General features: G+C 49.3%; 2 protein-coding genes across 4 annotated transcripts; one reads left to right on the top strand and one right to left on the bottom strand.

The window, feature by feature from the left end:
• The first annotated feature begins 1,164 nt into the window (after positions 1 to 1,164).
• Positions 1,165 to 4,700, top strand: TUBB (tubulin beta class I). The gene is made up of 4 exons (XM_077904801.1): positions 1,165 to 1,420; positions 2,727 to 2,835; positions 3,056 to 3,166; positions 3,461 to 4,700. Exons 1-4 carry the CDS (start codon positions 1,364 to 1,366, stop codon positions 4,516 to 4,518), a joined length of 1,335 nt encoding a protein of 444 aa, XP_077760927.1. The 5' UTR covers positions 1,165 to 1,363; the 3' UTR covers positions 4,519 to 4,700.
• On the bottom strand, positions 3,460 to 17,053 carry FLOT1 (flotillin 1). Of its 3 annotated transcripts, none has more exons than XM_077904802.1 (13): positions 16,903 to 17,053; positions 16,553 to 16,609; positions 16,176 to 16,251; positions 16,000 to 16,090; positions 15,618 to 15,761; positions 15,375 to 15,494; positions 15,189 to 15,284; positions 14,812 to 14,964; positions 9,069 to 9,250; positions 8,841 to 8,886; positions 8,587 to 8,724; positions 8,171 to 8,335; positions 3,460 to 6,763 (listed from the first exon to the last, which is right to left on the bottom strand). In XM_077904802.1, exons 2-13 carry the CDS (start codon positions 16,593 to 16,595, stop codon positions 6,734 to 6,736), a joined length of 1,284 nt encoding a protein of 427 aa, XP_077760928.1. In that variant the 5' UTR covers positions 16,596 to 16,609; positions 16,903 to 17,053; the 3' UTR covers positions 3,460 to 6,733. The 3 variants fall into 3 exon arrangements, with proteins under 3 accessions (XP_077760928.1, XP_077760929.1, XP_077760930.1); XM_077904803.1 differs by lacking the exon at positions 16,903 to 17,053 and adding an exon at positions 16,759 to 16,882; XM_077904804.1 differs by lacking the exons at positions 16,000 to 16,090; positions 16,903 to 17,053 and having other exon boundaries at positions 16,553 to 16,614.
• Positions 17,054 to 17,060: the final 7 nt, after the last annotated feature.

Raw genomic sequence — 17,060 nt, 5'->3', positions numbered from 1 at the left:
GATCCTGTAAGTCTTTTTAACATAAAAATTCCTTTAGAAAGATCCTTTATCTAAACCCACAAGATACATGTTGGCAATCATCCCCTAAGCACATGGCCCACCCACACACATCTAAAGGGTCTCACGAATCAGGTTTTATTAGCCGGTAATAAGTGACCTTTTCCCAACAATAGCTGGTCCCCTCAAGGTCCTGGGTACCTTGCTTCCAAATTCCTTGGAGAGTACGCTATCCTCAAACCCCTCCCAACTCCCAGGTATATAATCAGCCACCCCTCACCGGGCAGCAGCTCTTCCTGCCCACGGGTCCTGTCCCCCTGCTTTAATAAAACCACCATTTTGCACCAAAGATGTCTCAAGAATCCTTTCTTGGTCGTCGGCTCCGAACCTCACCTTATAATTCCAAAAACTTCATCACTTTCATGGATAGACTTCTGACTTCACAGATTCTACATACCAGCTTTTCTAAACCATTCAATTTATTTGAACACACCCTCAATTACATCTCTACTCTGAAAACCTATTGCTGCATTTTTGTTTCTCTTTCTAAACATTATCATTAGAAAATTTCCAAGGAAATAACAGGAGGGCCATCCCGTTTTTCCTATCTGGGGGAGCAGCGGCTTCCTGGATTTCATGCCGTGGGTCACCGAAGGACCCGCTGTTTGCTACCAGAGCAGGGTGCCGCATTTCTCCCCAGTTTTAGCTGAGCTAAGCAGCCCTCTTACCAAGAGCTACCGCAGCAGGGAACGTTCAGGGCGTGCCCACTTCGCCTTCCAACTCCTGGCACCCCAGGGTTCCCAATGCCTGTATCCCCCCCAAATGACTCCCTTTTAGTACAAAAAACTCAAGTGTAGGGGAAAGAAATTTGCGCAAGGTCATTTTTCATTAAAAAACAACAACAAGGCCAACTCTACCCCCCCCCCCCCCAACCAAAAATCCAGTATCCACTCATCCCTCCCTTCATTTTCCAGCGTAGACAACAATGGAGGACTACGACTCCCAGGGAGGCCAGCGTTCATCCACCCGAGCGGAGCCCAATAGACGAGACCTACGTGACCGGCACTGACCAATCGGGGCCCACTCCAGCGAGGCTTTGTCTGCCTGCCGCGGCGCGGGCGCTCTCCCGCCTGCAGCCTCCGCGCACGCGCGCCCCGCCCTGCCCGCCTTTCCTCCTTCTTCGCCCTCCCCGCTTCTTTCTACATCTCAACGTTCCTGTCGCTGCGCTCGTACCTCGTTGCTCCAGCCTCTGGACGCGTCCCATCCTTCCAGCCTGCGAATTGCAGTATAGGAAAAAACCCCATCTCACTTTCTGCCCCGTACACACCTTTGAGAGAAGCAAAAAGAATTAAAATAAATTTTAACAATGAGGGAAATCGTGCACATCCAGGCCGGTCAGTGTGGTAACCAGATCGGTGCCAAGGTAAGGATTTTAAGCCTTTTCTTTTAACTATTTTTTTTTTAGAAGAAAAACAAATCCAGCTAAATGATGAAGAATGTGGGACATATTTGCGTTCCATCCATTGTCCCGCTTTGCCCTCAAAAGTTTTCCATATACAATACACGGTTGCAGCTAGAATTTACTTTTGAAAAATGGGGGAATTGTACTTGGCTGGCTAATTTTGGGTGAGCTTTTGAGGACGTTTCGGGTTTGGAGTCGGAAGACTGGCTCTTTAAAATTTTACTTGAAAGTGTTGTAGTGGTCCGAGGAACGGGGAGAGAGGAGATGCGGAAACGGTCCGAGATACAGCGCGGAGAGGCTGTCCCCGTGTGCATCCCCTCCGCGGGGGGAGGCCCGGCTCCACGGAAGGGAGGGGGACAGGGAGCGCGGCTGGGCGGCGGCCGCGGGGTCCTGGGCCCACGGTGGGGAGGGGGGCGCGACGCGCCAGGGTGGGCTGCACCGCGCGGTGCCCGCCCCAAAAATGAGGGCAGTCCGCGAGGGGCGGTCCCGTAGGCCCTTGTGGATGGAAGACTGGTTCCTGCAGTATTAATTTCCTTTCATCTCCAGTAAAGAGACCCTTTTAGGGCGTGCACCGATATGGAGAAAGAGGGCGGGAGGATCCTTTTCTTTCAAGGGTCCCTCAGGGCTAAACGGTGGGAGAAGGGCCGAGAAGCCGTACTTAAAGCCAGGTATAACAAGCTAGCCAAGGAAGAAAATCGGAGGCTCAAGCGGGAGGTGGGGGTAGTTTCTTTTTCTGCGCGCGGTTACAGTGTGGCGGGGGCAGGGCAGGGAGGAAGTCCTGCTGCTACGTTGTAGCCCGGGGCGGGGCGGGGCGGGGCGGGGCTCCAAGCGCCGGGCTGGCCGGCTGGGGGCGCGCTAGCGGCACAGGCCCCCGCCCACGCGCGACGCCTCCCTTTGTCAGCGCCGACGGGCGGGCGCCGCAGTCACGTGGAGGGGCGTCCACTGCGGCGGCTTCTGTCCCTCGCCCCGGCTCGTGCGCGGGGGGAGGGTGTGCCGGTCGGCTCGGCTCGGAAGCCTCCGCCCGGCACACCCCCACCGCACCGCGTCCACCGGTCGCCGGGCCTCCGCGGCTGCACCCGAGCAGTGGACGCTGCAGCCCTTCGGGGGCTGCGGGTGTCTGGTGGAGGGCGCGGCAGGCAAGCAGAGCGCCCGGTAGGCGGCGGAGGTGCGCTCTCCGTGTGCGTGTTTGCACTTGAAATGTGTCGGTCGGGTGGGCATCACTAGCTGGGACCAGAGCTGTGCAAGTCTCCCTGCTCTTCCTCGGCAGTTCTGGGAGGTCATCAGCGATGAACACGGCATCGATCCCACCGGAACCTACCACGGTGACAGCGACCTGCAGCTGGATCGCATCTCCGTGTATTACAACGAAGCTACAGGTGAGGGCGGGAACGGGGAACGCGGGGCTCCCACTTCTCCGGGGTCTCCTTTCCAGCCCTGGAGAACCCACCTTGGGATGGGTCTGATTTTTAAAGAAGGTCTTAGCCTGATTTGACTTCACGGTGGGGCAAAAGATCAGCTCTGCTGCCCCCTGGTGTCCTCCAGCTCAGCTCCATTTGGTCTTCTGGTCCACCAATTCTTATTCTTTCTTCCATATAGGTGGCAAATACGTACCTCGTGCTATCTTGGTGGATCTAGAACCTGGGACCATGGACTCTGTTCGCTCTGGTCCTTTTGGGCAGATATTCAGACCAGACAACTTTGTTTTTGGTGAGTTATGCACATATTAGTAGTGCTATTCAGTGTATTTGAAGGAAGGAGACTGCAAGAGCTAAGAAGTTATTTTTAATGCTGGAGCGTTTATCTGGGGATATGTTTTGAGATCTCTAACGCAGGGTGTTGGGAATGACCGCCTTAGATGGTAGATACTGAGGCAGGGATGTATCACAGGTGAGTGAGAAAAAAGGCACATTCGTGTATGTTATTTTAAAAGCTGAAGAGTGGAAATGGTCCTTTATCTTTGATGCTTTGCTAATAAAGAGAATTTTGTTCACCTCATTCCAGGGCAGTCTGGGGCTGGCAACAACTGGGCCAAGGGCCACTACACAGAGGGGGCTGAGCTAGTGGACTCAGTCCTGGATGTGGTGCGGAAGGAAGCTGAGAGCTGTGACTGCCTGCAGGGCTTCCAGCTGACCCACTCACTGGGTGGGGGCACAGGCTCTGGCATGGGCACGCTGCTCATCAGCAAGATCCGAGAAGAGTACCCTGACCGCATCATGAACACCTTCAGTGTGGTGCCCTCCCCCAAAGTGTCTGACACGGTGGTTGAGCCCTACAATGCCACTCTCTCTGTCCATCAGTTGGTAGAGAACACGGATGAGACCTATTGCATTGACAATGAGGCCCTGTACGACATCTGCTTCCGCACCCTCAAGCTGACCACGCCAACCTATGGGGACCTCAACCACCTTGTCTCAGCCACCATGAGTGGTGTCACCACCTGCCTCCGCTTCCCTGGTCAGCTCAATGCTGACCTCCGCAAGCTGGCAGTCAACATGGTGCCCTTCCCACGTCTCCATTTCTTCATGCCTGGCTTTGCACCTCTGACCAGCCGTGGAAGCCAGCAGTATCGGGCCCTCACTGTACCTGAACTCACCCAGCAGGTCTTTGATGCCAAGAACATGATGGCTGCCTGTGACCCCCGCCATGGCCGTTACCTCACTGTGGCTGCTGTCTTCCGTGGGCGGATGTCCATGAAGGAGGTAGATGAGCAGATGCTCAACGTGCAAAACAAGAATAGTAGCTACTTTGTGGAATGGATCCCCAACAATGTCAAGACCGCTGTCTGCGATATCCCGCCCCGTGGCCTCAAGATGGCAGTCACCTTCATTGGAAATAGCACAGCCATCCAGGAGCTTTTCAAGCGCATCTCAGAGCAGTTCACAGCCATGTTCCGGCGCAAAGCCTTCCTCCACTGGTACACAGGTGAAGGCATGGACGAGATGGAGTTCACCGAAGCTGAGAGCAACATGAACGACCTTGTCTCTGAGTATCAGCAGTACCAGGATGCCACCGCAGAAGAAGAAGAGGATTTCGGTGAGGAGGCTGAAGAGGAGGCTTAAGGCAGAGTACCATCACCTTAGGCTTCTCCATTCCCTCTTCCTCAGCTGCCCCTATCCTCTCCCTCAGAATTTGCATTCTCTGCCTCTTATTTTTTTTCCCCTTTTTTTTGGGGGGGGGGGGGGGTCCTAGAACAGTGCCTGGCACGTAATAGGCGCTCAATAAATACTTGTTGTTTGTTGAATGTCTCCTCTCTTCCACTCTGGGAAACCTAGATTTCTGCTGTTCTGGGTCACCCTGTATTTTCTTTTGGTGTCCATTTTCCCGTTTGTGCAGTTGATATTTCCCTTTGTTTTTTAAGGTGATTCACTGAGAAGCTGGGTCTCATTAGATCCCATTTAGAACATGTGCTGAAAACATCGCCACCATCCTAAGCCCATGTGGTAGCCCAGGGGAAAGGAAACCAAGCTACCTCATAGCAGTAGAGGTACATATCGAGAAGGTAGGGTTTTCTATTCTAGAGCAGTTTTAGAGAGGGAAATCCAGGCTCTTGAAGTCCAAATCCAGGAATCTTCCTGCTCTCAGCTTCAGGGGAGATGTTGACAGTATTGTCTATTTTTAGTCTTCTTCCAAGCTCTGTCCTGAGCTGTTTCTTTTGAGGGGTCTGTGCCACTTTGTTGAGTGGGATCCTTCCCTCCTACATAAACTGCTTCACGTGTTCGATTTCTTCCTTTTCCCAGGGGAAAGAGGGACTGGCCTTGATCCCTAAAGTCTGGAAAGGCCCCCTCCCACTCCCCACTTTTTCTTAACAAAACTCCAGCTCTACTGTGTACATATAGAAAAGTGTGTATTGCCACCTAAATCATTTGAGTCATTCTTCCAGAGGGGACAAGGAGACCCTCCACCTTTTGGCAACACCTCAGCTCTTCCTTCTGCTATTCCCTTTCCCCACACACCCTTGATTTTTGTCCTGTCCTACATTTCAAATTTCTACTTTGTGTTGAACTTGCTTTTTTTCATATTGAAAAGATACCATTGCCCCAAAAGCCAAAAATAAAAAAACTGAAAAAAAGTTGTGAGATGTGTGCTCATTTAGGGAAAGATTGCCATTGGACAACCTGAGGCTCAAGTTCAGCTACGCTTATACTCTGCTCTTAATAAACTGATGAGAATATCCTTGTACTTAACCTTATCCTGGTAGAACTATTTCACCATCCTCACTACCAGTCTCAATAACTAGGATAGGCATAGACTCCTACAGGATTGACAGAAATGGGAACTGAGATGAATGTTGAATAGTGCGTAAGTGGCTCCCAGATGAATAGCCTCTTGGGAACTTGTGTAGAAATGCAGATCACCAGGCCTACCCAGATGTACTGAACCAGAAACCAGCTGACTAGTAATCTGTTTAGCAGTACTCCAGGAGAATCTTGTGAATGCAGAGTTGAACGCTATTATTGCACTACTTTCAGTGCACAGCACATCCAGGATTCATTTGAGTTATGGGTCTTGCTTTTTTCTCTTACACCTTGGCAATTTTCTCATTTAACTCCAGGGAAAGATAAAGATAACTAGTGAGGGATGCTACTCCATGGTCCTATTCTAAAGTACTGTTTCACCAAATAAATATACTTTTCTAAGGCACAAAATAAGTCAGCTACCCTGGAAATTTAAGTCCATGTAATTTTCCTTCCAATTAATAAAGGGAACTAGTGCAGTTCTCCCAATTTCTTCCATTTTAGCATGCTTTTTTGCGTATTACCAACTTTTGCCAAAGAAAATTGTATGACGTTAACTACGTGTTAACTTGCTTTTCTCCCATTCTAAAAAGTGTTGAATGAAGGGAAGATGCTACATTCCAGTATTAACTTTGAATCAGTTCTGCTTTATTAAGTTAATTATTAATCAGTATCAGTACTTTGTAACAGCAACTCATTTGATAAAGTTGAGAACCTCCAGGCGATCCCTCAGTTTTGGTCAGGAAAATTCTAGACCATAAATGTATACAGTCCAGTTAGAAAGTTAAATTGCAGGGTGCGGGGTGAGTAGGATAATCAGAAGGCTGGCATGAAACCCGTGGGGGACTGGGTAGTCTTAGCAGTGTGGGGCTGGGAAGAAGAGCAACCCCTCCTCTCCAAGGCAAGGCACAAGCTATTTGGCAAGGAGATGAGGGGTGGAACCCCATTGTCAAGGGTGTGCTCAGAGAAGCCAGTTGTGCATGCAGTATGGGGACCATTCTGGCAACCATGAAGCAAGGCATCGGCAAAGGTTGAGGGCTCAAGCTGTTCGCAGAGGCTTGTGGTTAACCTGGTAAAAAGACCACAGTGATGACACGGGAACCATGTACCCTGTTCTCCCAGCTCCCCATTTGGATGAAAGCTACAGAAAGGACACGTATTTCCAGGAAGCATCTAAGTTTTTTCTGCCGCCCTACCTTAACCTCTTGTCAAGCAGTCATAAGGAGCCATGTACAGCACCAAATCACTGCAAAGGAGTGGAGAGGGCCAAAGCCCTGCTAAAGTAGACTCTCCTTGGCTCCTAATCTCATTCAGTGCATTCAGTGCCAGCCTCAAGAAGGCTCCAAGGAACCCAGCTTGAAGGTCACTGCTACAGTCTATTGTTTTCACTTAAATATCTTTCTAAGAACTTCTATATTTGAGAGAATGTATGCAAGGTGGGGGGGGGTTGTGAGGAAGGAACAGAAAGGGAAGGGAGTAGGACAAGCAGACTGCACTGAGCACTGGGCCCAATGCAGGCCAATACCAGGACCCTGAGATCATGTCCTGAGCTGTAACCAAGAGCCAGATGACCCACCCAGGTGCCCCTATGTAAGATAGACAGGTAGATATATATATTTTAAGCACTCTCATGTATAGTACTTAACTATGTGTCAGGCACTGTCCTAAACACTGCCAATTTTACTCATTTAATCCCTGTAACAATTCGACAGTAAATCCTATTATTAACCTGATTTTAAGGTGAGGAAAGAGATACAGAGAAGTAGCTAACTTGTGTAAGGTCACAGCTAGCATGCACTGGGGCCAGGATTCACACCAAAACAGTATGATTCCAGAGACTGCTCTGACTTTTATCATAATCTATAGGTGAATAAAGAGGCATCAAGAAAAGCAGTGATGGGCAGCCCTGGTGGCGCAGCGGTTTAGCGCACCTGCAGCCTGGGGCATGGTCCTGGAGACCCGGGATCGAGTCCCACATCAGGCTCCCTGCATGGAGCCTGCTTCTCCCTCTGCCTCTGCCTCTGTCTCTCTCTCTCCCCCTCTCCGTGTGTGTCTCACATTAATAAATAAATAAAATTAAAAAAAAGAAAGAAAAGCAGTGATATGCCTTGGAATTAACTGTTAATAGGCTGCAACCAGTTCTGTGTACTAGTGCAACCATAGGCTCTAGAAGGCAGTCAGCCTGGGTTTGAAGTCTAGCTTTACCAGCTGTATGTCAGGGGCAAAATTCCTTAATATATTGGAAGTTGTTTCTCTACTTTGTAAAATACTATATACCCAAAGGATGGTTTGATTAAAACAACAACAACATACCATTGGTGTAGAGGCTTAGCATGGCATCTAGCATATAGAAAGCAAAACTATCAGTGGCCCCCCCCAACCCTCCTTGCTGGCCTAGTGCTGGCCTGCTGCATCACATGCCCAAGAACCCAGAAATTCACAGAAAATCCACACCTCCCACCCTAGAGACCCTCACCTGGGAGATGCTGACGCCTGTGAGTCTCTCCACACTCTCTGGCAGGCGGCTCAGGATGTCCAGTACTTCTCCGGTCACTTTGGCCGCCCCCATGGCCCCACCTCCACTGGACACTAGTGTGATCTTATTGGCTGAGGTCAAGGGACCACTGATCTCCTCTGCCACCTGGTAGGTGAAAGATGCCCACTCAACACCTGTAGTCTGACCACACCCCTCCTAAATTGCTTTACGCTGGGCTTCAAGATCATTGATCATCTTCACTTTGTAAGGATTATCTTTCTTTACTTTGGTCACTGGGTTCTAATTCCTACCCCTCGTTTATGGTCCCCTAGTCTGTTCTCCCCAAGCCCCTCATTTCCCCCCACCCTACACTCCCTGGTTCTGTTCCTCTCCTGGTGCCCACACAACCTCCAGACCTGGGGCAGCTTCTCCAGCAGCATGTCCAGCTGAGCAGCCTCCTGGTACAGCTGGAATGCTTCTGCCTTCTTGGCCATCTGCTCGGCCTCGGCCCGGGCTCGAGCCCCGATGGCAAAGGCCTCAGCCTCCCCACGCATCTGAGAAGGGAAAGGGAGATTGTGGTGCTGATGGCTGTAGTTAAGGACAAGAAACCCAGCTCAAGCAGCAACTCCCATTCCCTCTGCAAGCCAGCAAGAGCCACCTCTTCACTCACCCTCACCGACTCCGCTTCTGCCTCAGCCTGCATAATTAGCTGGGACCTGTGCACAGAAAGGAAGAGGAGGGAGGGGCTGAGGAAGGGCAAAAGGCAGGCCCTGCTGGAGAGACAGAGGCTTCTGTAACCTGAGTTCCATAGGAGTTCAGGTAGTGAGGGCCTCCACTCTTCACCTGGGGGGAGCCAGATGAGAAAGGAGCAGGATAGGGCCTGGGAGCGGGTGTTTACTTCTCTGCTTCAGCGAGGCGCTCCAGCTTGTAGCGCTCAGCTTCCGCTGGCTTCCGAACTCGGGCCTCCAGCTCCTTCTCTCGCCGGGCGATCTCCTGTTCCTGCACTGCCACCTGCTGGGCCCGCTCCACTACCTGCACCTGTACCCGCTGTTCCTCGATCTGCTGCTTAGTTTTGGCCACCTGGGAAGGAGCAATGCTCAACCTCAGGGCTGAAGAGCAAGTTCCCAGGAACCACAGAGAAAAGCCAGGGCAAGGGCTCCAGGGTGAGATATAAAAACAGAGTAAGGGGCAGCCCGCGTGGCTCAGCGGTTTAGCGCCGCCTTCAGCCCAGGGCCTGATCCTGGGGTCCCGGGATCGAGTCCCACGTCAGGCTCTCAGCATGGAGCCTGCTTCTCCCTCTGCCTGTGTCTCTGCCTCTCTCTCTCTCTCTCTCTCTCTCTGTGTGTGTGTGTGTATGTGTTGTGTGTCTCATGAATAAATAAATAAAATCTTAAAAAAAAAAAAAAAAACAGAGTAAGGACATGAAGTCAGTCCCTGGTGGGTTCAGCCAGCCCAGTGGAGTCCATTTCCCATATGGATCCCAGTTGTGGCTTGAGGGATGGCCTGATCCTCCTCAGAGGTATCTTCCAGGCAGCCTGACCATCAAAAGCTGGCTAGGGCTGGAATCCAGTCCCTGTTCTCCCTCAGGCCAGGCTAAGTGTCCCTCTTGTTGAGCTCCCGTATTAGTCTATTTCTCCACAGCGTCCCTCTCTAGAGTCTGAGAACCTGCAGGGCTCTGATGTGCGGTGGCATCTTCCACCTCCAGTCATTCAAATCCACCCACTTCTCTCCATATGAGCTGCTGTAACCGTCTTGTAAGCCACCACCAAACTCACCCTCCCTGCAATAGCTTCCTACTGGCTTTGGTGGTGGTGGGGCATGTATATATCTCTTTTATCTTTTGTATATGATACAAACTCAAAAAAAATGGACAATGAGAATCAAGGTTTCCTCTACTTATTTCCTCAAACTACCTTGTTCCTTTCCCCAGAGGCAAGCATTGTGACCAGCTTCTTGTGTCGTCTTCTTCCAGGGAGATTCTAAGCATTTACAAGACTGTACATATAGAATTCCTCTTTTTAGGCAGATTTCATTTTCTTATTCCTGTACAGAGATCGGAAGGCTCTTGCCAAGATTTTGGTGAGGAGAGGCACCAGTAGAGGAACATGCTTCTTTCCTGTCCCACTGCTCCAGCTCAGCCATGTACCATCATCCCTGTGGGTCTTATCAATAGCAGATATGATGTCCCTGCCTTTACTGCACTCATCTGTTCACCCAGAGGAAAGGTGCTTCTGGATATGGCACCCTGTGCTGTCTTTGACCCTAAATTTGCAAACCAGTTCCAAACTGAGCTACTTGCTCTCTACCCCAGTGTGCAGGATCTCTCTCTATATTGGAGCCCCTCCTGCCTTTGTTTAGGCATCCTTTTTGATGAAATAACCCCCAGGAGCTTCCTTGGAAGAAGTATATGGGCAATACATTTTTTGAGATCTTGCTTTTCTGAGATTGTTATTCTACCTTTCTACTTGAATGACAATGAGATTGAGTACAGGTTAGAATTCATTTTCTATCAGCATTTTTGAAGGCACTGCTCCATGGTCTTCTAGCTTCTTGAGAAATCTGAAGTCATTTTGATGCTTGGCCCTGTGCAATCTGTTCTCTCTCTCTGGAAGCTTTTATATCCTTTCTCTGTTCTCCATGTTCTGAAATTTCATAGTGTAGTTGTTTTTCATTCATTGTATTGTGCATTGAAACAGTCCAATGTAGAAAGTATCAATCTAGAAAGTCATACCTTTCAGAACAAACATTAAAAAAATTTTTTCCATTGATTTTCCTACCATTTTCTTTGTTCTGTTCATACTTTATGATTAATAATCTGTAGACTAGGATTAATAAATTTATTAAAGTCGGAATTTATTTTATTTTTTATTTTTTTTAATTTTTATTTATTTATGATAGTCACACAGAGAGAGGGAGAGAGAGGCAGAGACACAGGCAGAGGGAGAAGCAGGCTCCATGCACCGGGAGCCCGACGTGGGACTCGATCCCGGGTCTCCAGGATCGTGCCCTGGGCCAAAGGCAGGCGCCAAACCGCTGCGCCACCCAGGGATCCCAAAATCGGAATTTATTAGAATTAGATGAGTAAATCTGTAGATTCATTATAATTTCTCTCAATATGATTTGCCCCTCTCATTTCTGTCATCTTACTGATTTCTAAGAACTCTTTTTTTGTTTTCTGTTTTATGCTCTGATTTTCTGGATGTGAATTCTTCTGTCACTGAGGACATTTAAAAAAATTTTAAGCTTTCTTCTCCCTGCATAACCTCCAAATTCCTTTGCTGTTTGTGGTTCCAGTCTCGGACTTTAACATTGCAGTATTCCCTCATATATCAGGTAATCTTCGATGGCCTGCTCACAGTGAAGGAGGTCTAAAACACTGAAACCCAGCATGTGGGTGAGGCTTCATTCTAGGGTGATCTGGACAAGTCATCTGCTGAAGAACCTATGATTCAGGATCTTTGGATTGGTTGTGTTCCCCAGCACAGTCTTCTGATGACTTCTTTGGAAGATGGAGGGTCTTGGGCCCAAATGGGGTAAAGGAGTTAGGGGAGACTGTCAGCATTTAGCATTCAATGGTCACATTGTGCCCGTCACTGATAAAATGATTATGGCCTTATCGATTACTGGCTTCGTCGATTACAATGGCTTTCTGGCTTCCAAAATGATACCATGCTTTCTGTTCATCCTGATGCTATTCTCTCCATCTGTTTTCGCCTTCTTCCTCTTTTCTGAAAATCACTCTGTGGTTTCAGTGAGGTTTTAGAGAGGGAGTGCAATGAACTGTATTTATTTAATCCATCATCTTTGAAAAAGCTTCCAACTTATCTTCCTGCATCCTCTCTTGTCTTCTGACCATCAATTCTCCACACAACAGTCAGACTGATCCTCGTAAAAATGTAAATTAGACCATGGCACCTCCCTGCTTAAACTTCTCCAATAGCTTTCCACTGGGCTCTGAATTCCCTTCTAAGTCTCCAACAGGGGCACTTGAACCCTATGACCTGGCCCTGCCTGCCTTGCCATCTCACTCACAGCATACCAGCCCCACCAGATCAGAATCCTCCTCTCTGTTCTTGGGATACATCAACCTCTTTCGTATCTCAGGGCCTTTGCAGACGGTGGTCCTCTGTCTAGCCACATATGGCTATTTATATTTAAAATTAATTAAAATAAGTAAAATTTAAAATTCTGTTCCTCACATTTCACTAGCCACAGTTCCACAAGCCACATTTCAAGCACTCAACATCAATGCACAAATTTACAGCATTTCCATCATCACAGAAAATTCTATTTGAATAGCAATGGCCTAGAATGCTATTGGCCCACAACTCTACATTGCTGGCTCCTTCTCATCTTCCAGTTTATCTCATAAATCACTTCCTCACTGAAGCTTTCTTAGATCAGCCCCAACCTAATATAGTATCTCTCCACTGTTTTTTGCATCACTCTCTATATTTCCTTCACAGCACTTACACAAGATAATTAGAACCTATGAAAGTTATTTACTTGCTTTATTAGTTATTTCCTGTGTTAAAATGTAAGCTCCATGAGGGCAGGAATCTTTTCTGCTTCTTTCTTTTTTTTTTTTAAGATTTTATTTATTTATTCATAGACACAGAGAGAGAGAGGCAGAGACACAGGCAGAGGGAGAAGCAGGCTCCATGCAGGGAGCCCGATGTGGGACTCGATCCTGGGTCTCCAGGATCACACCCTAGGCTGCAGGCGGCGCCAAACCGCTGCGCCACCAGGGCTGCCCATCTTTTCTGTTTCATTCATGCTTATATCCTCACTTCTAAAACAATGCCTGAATGGGTGACGGGCACTGAGGGGGGCACTTGACGGGATGAGCACTGGGTGTTATTTTGTATGTTGGCAAATTGAACACAATAAAAAATAAATTATAAAAAAATAAAAATAAAACAATGCCTGGTACATAGTAAGCACTTAATAGCTATTTGTTGAATGAGTCCTTATTTCCCAAGCAACCAGCACAAAGTCTGGCACAAAATAAAGAACTGGTATAACTGGAACAGAGCCAAAACCAGCCCAATCCTTTAATTTGCAGAGGAGGAAAGCCATATTTAGGTTAAGGACCACACAAGCTAATTTCTGCTATGTTAATGCTTCTCAAACTCCAATGTGTACATGAATCCCCTAGAGATTTTGTTAAAATACAGATTCTAAGGGCACCTGGCTGGCTCAGTCGGTAGAGCACGCAACTCTTGATCTTAGGGTCATGCATTCAACCCCCATGTTGGGTGTGGAGCCTACTTTAAAAAAAAAAATGCAGACTCTGATTAAGTTAGTATAACTGGAGCTTCAGATTTTGTATCTAACAAGCTCCACAATGATGCTGATGCTGTTGGAAGGCAGACCACATTGAGGAAAAAGTGCTATGCCACACTCAATGACCTGTCAAACCACCAGGAATTTAACATCATAACTAGAGATGCTTTGTACTTCATTATCCTTTCAGCCTATACCAACTCTTGGCAAAAACAAATCTCACGCTATTGCTATCCTTTGGGTAAAAGTCTTAACGTATCGTTGATTCTCATTATTCATGGTGGATCTGCTCCATAAAGTAGCCACAAATACTGCACTAACAAACACTTATTCTGTTGTTAGGGAAAATATACGGTTAGGTTCCTATGTGCCCCTGTTCACAACATTTCGTCAACAGATCAGTATTATGTCCTTGCTTTATATGTGTTTCTGATTAAAGATACCTTATGCAACATACATGGTTAATTCATTAACAATGAAGTCATTGCCAACAGTACTGTAACCCATGCCTGAAAGAAGCATGTAATTTCTTTATAAGGCATATCACAGCCTCTTTGCACTTAGGAACACTTAATGCTTTAGCGGGATGCTTGGGGGTCATTTTAAACAGCAAAATCACCAACAAAGTACAAAAATGCAAAAAAATGTAGCAGTCACTATACGGTGAAAATGACAGTGTTTACAGTACTGACACTGTTTACACTACGAGAACTGCAACACGAAGGCAGAACATCTCGTTCACCTTCAACTGCACATCAGGCAACTCAGATTTTTCAATGCTCTGTGCATGTCCACAAATGATCACAAAGGTGCCACAAGTACTGTTTCTGGGGTTACCAGTAAATTTTAGTGAGTAGGCAAATTCTCAAATACAGAATCTGTAAACAATGAGGACTGTCCATGCCTCCTCGCAATATCAAGGGCTGCCCATATCTTACTTTGCAGGGTTCAAAGCCCAAGTCCCCATTTCCAAGTCCCCAAATGGCTGCTGTGAGCTCATGGGAAATCAGAAAAAGGTGCCCCTTCCCCTAGGTGGATGCGGCACCATTCACCTATGCCGGAATGCAGAGCATGGTGAACAGAGCACCAGCTAGACCTTAGCTCTGCTTTCCCCCTCATCCAGGGGCCCTTGCCCAGTCTGCCCAAACATACGATCCCATCCTACTGACCATGTCCCTTCTTGGCCTCTGCTTTTCAACCGAAATGCTTAGGTCTTTCAAATCTTCCTCATATGGAGAAGTTGGGTCAGAAATGTAGAGCCAGAATAAAGGGATTAGAGTTAGAACCTGGGAAAGTGTGGAGGGCTAAAATGGAGGGCTTGAGAGGAAATAACTGCCCAGTGTGAGAGGTCTGACCTGAAGCTGATAGGCCAGGTCAGCCTGGGCTCGGCGGGTGTTGACCTCGATGTCATATGCAGCCTTCTTTAGCTCATAGTCTCTCTGCGCCTTGGCCATCTCAATCTCACTCAGGTACTGAGCAGACACCTTTTCTTGCTTAGCTTTGGCTTCCTGTCCACACAGAGATCAGGGAGGAAGTTAGAGTAGGGAGAGGAAGGCCCCAAGGCAGAGAGCCAGCTCCTCACCAGGCTCCCCTGCCCATGGCCTCATCTCTTTCCTCTGCCAACCCCGCTCTCTGAGTCCTCACTCAGTCGTGCCCCTTCCATCCCCTCTCCCACTGCATGCCCAAGAAGCCCATGGTGACCAAGTGAGCCCTCAAATGGGATCCAGCTCACCCGGATCCCAGCGTCTCTTTTGGCTTCTGCTTCCCCAATGCGAGCATCTTTTTGGACTTGAGCTGTTCTAGCTTTCCCTAAGGAGTGCAAATAGTCCTGAGGAAGAGAAGCAGCAATCAGAATCCTCAGGAGGGCTTAAGAGATATGAGCAGGGAACTGGAGAGGATCAGCCCCACCTAAGTTTACCTGATCATCATGAATGTCCTTCAGGGTGTAGCTAACCACACTGATGCCCATGTTGACCAGGTCTGAGGAGGCCACCTTGAAAACTTGCTCTGAGAACTTCTGCCTGTCCTTATAGATTTCCTAGGGTAACAGAATGGTAGGAAGGAGGAACTGAGGCTCTCAGTCTTCTGGCTACTGTTTCCCACAGACTAGCTGGGTTCTTCAGGGCATCTCTCCCAGATCTTTCCCTGCCCTCAAGCCCACCTCCACAGTCATGTGGGCCATGATAGCCCTCTGGTGGCCCTCCAGAGTCTCCAGTGCAATGTGGGCAATCTCAGCCTCCGTTTTCCCCAGGAACATCTGGCAGGCAGCTGCCAACATCTCCTTGTTCTGCCCCTGGATTTTCACCTGTAACCAGAGCAGGGATAGGGAAAGTGTGGTGAAGGCCTCCTGAAGCCAAGTAGCAAGCAGGAAGAGAATGGAAGAGTTAAGTGCCTTGGGAGTCCCTGGAGAAGGTGAAACTTAGCAGAGAAATTTCTTTGTGGCCAGAGGTTGGGGAGGCCATGGTCAGAAGATTCTTAATGTCTGGGGACAAAGAAGGGGATGAAGGAATGGACTTTGGGGGAAAAGGCTCTGAAAGCCTCACCTGGGCAATGCCAGTGACTGAGATGGGGACCCCATGGCGAGTGTAAACCTTTTCACTCTTGACATTGAGGGTCAGTGTGTTGAGAGAGATCCTACGGGAAAAAGAAGGAGTGGACAGTGAGGAAAACAGGAAAGAGAGAAAACTGGGGTTCCCCTTCCTGGTTCTTTTCTACCTACCTCTGGATTTGCTGGATGCAGGGCAGGACAAAGACACGTCCTCCGGCCACCATGACTGGGGGGCTTCGGCAGAAACCTGCAAGGTGAGGGGGTAGCAGACTGCAGTGGCAGGAGTAGGGCTAGAAAACGGAAGACTGAAAACGTGGGGTGGGGGTTGATCCCAAAAGGGAAATCTGGGAGTCGAAGAGGAGGCAGTCCAGGCCTTGTTAGGTAGCGCTGGGAATCACAAGTGGGGTGGCTTGCAGCCATGGGGAGGTCGCGGGAGGGTGGTGTGTGGACAGAAGGCCTGGACCTGGGAGCTGGTGGGGAGAAGGGTACGGGGCAGAGGCCGGACCACAGGGCTTGGGGGCACTGGCTGGGAAGAGAGCATTACTTACCAGAGACCACCATGGCCTCATTTGGGCCACAGGTGAAAAACATGGCTCAGGCTGAAGCTGGAGGAAAAGGGAGAGAAAGCCTTTGCGGGCGGGGTCTGGGGGAGAGCAAATTCTCTTTCCGTCAGTCTAGCCCCATCCGCAGCCGCCAGGGCCCGGTCCCTTCCGAACCCATGGGTCCACTAAGGCATTTCCCGGTGAAGTCCCACCGATCGCCAGGGCTCTCCCCCGCCGGCTCACGGCCACTTCCTGCTTTCGGGGAGGACGGTTTCTCGATCCTCGGGTAAAGCGCTCCTGCGCCTAGAGGCCCCAGCCCGTGCGCCGCCCTCCCTGGCCCTCCGCAGCCCGATTACCTCTCGGCGCCCCACCCGCCTCCCCGCACGCAGGCCGGGGCGAGCAGCGGCCGGGGAACGGCGGGGAACGGCGGGGAACGGCCTCCAGCCAGCGCGGAAGGCGCCCGCGCCCCTCCCGGCCCCACCCTGCGGCAGCCGCAGGCCCGCGCCCGCGCCCC

This window comes from Canis aureus, chromosome 7, assembly GCF_053574225.1.
Source record: "Canis aureus isolate CA01 chromosome 7, VMU_Caureus_v.1.0, whole genome shotgun sequence".
Taxonomy (NCBI): Eukaryota; Metazoa; Chordata; class Mammalia; order Carnivora; family Canidae; genus Canis; species Canis aureus.
Note: the sequence above shows the minus strand (reverse complement) of the source record. Positions and strands in the feature narration are given on the sequence as shown.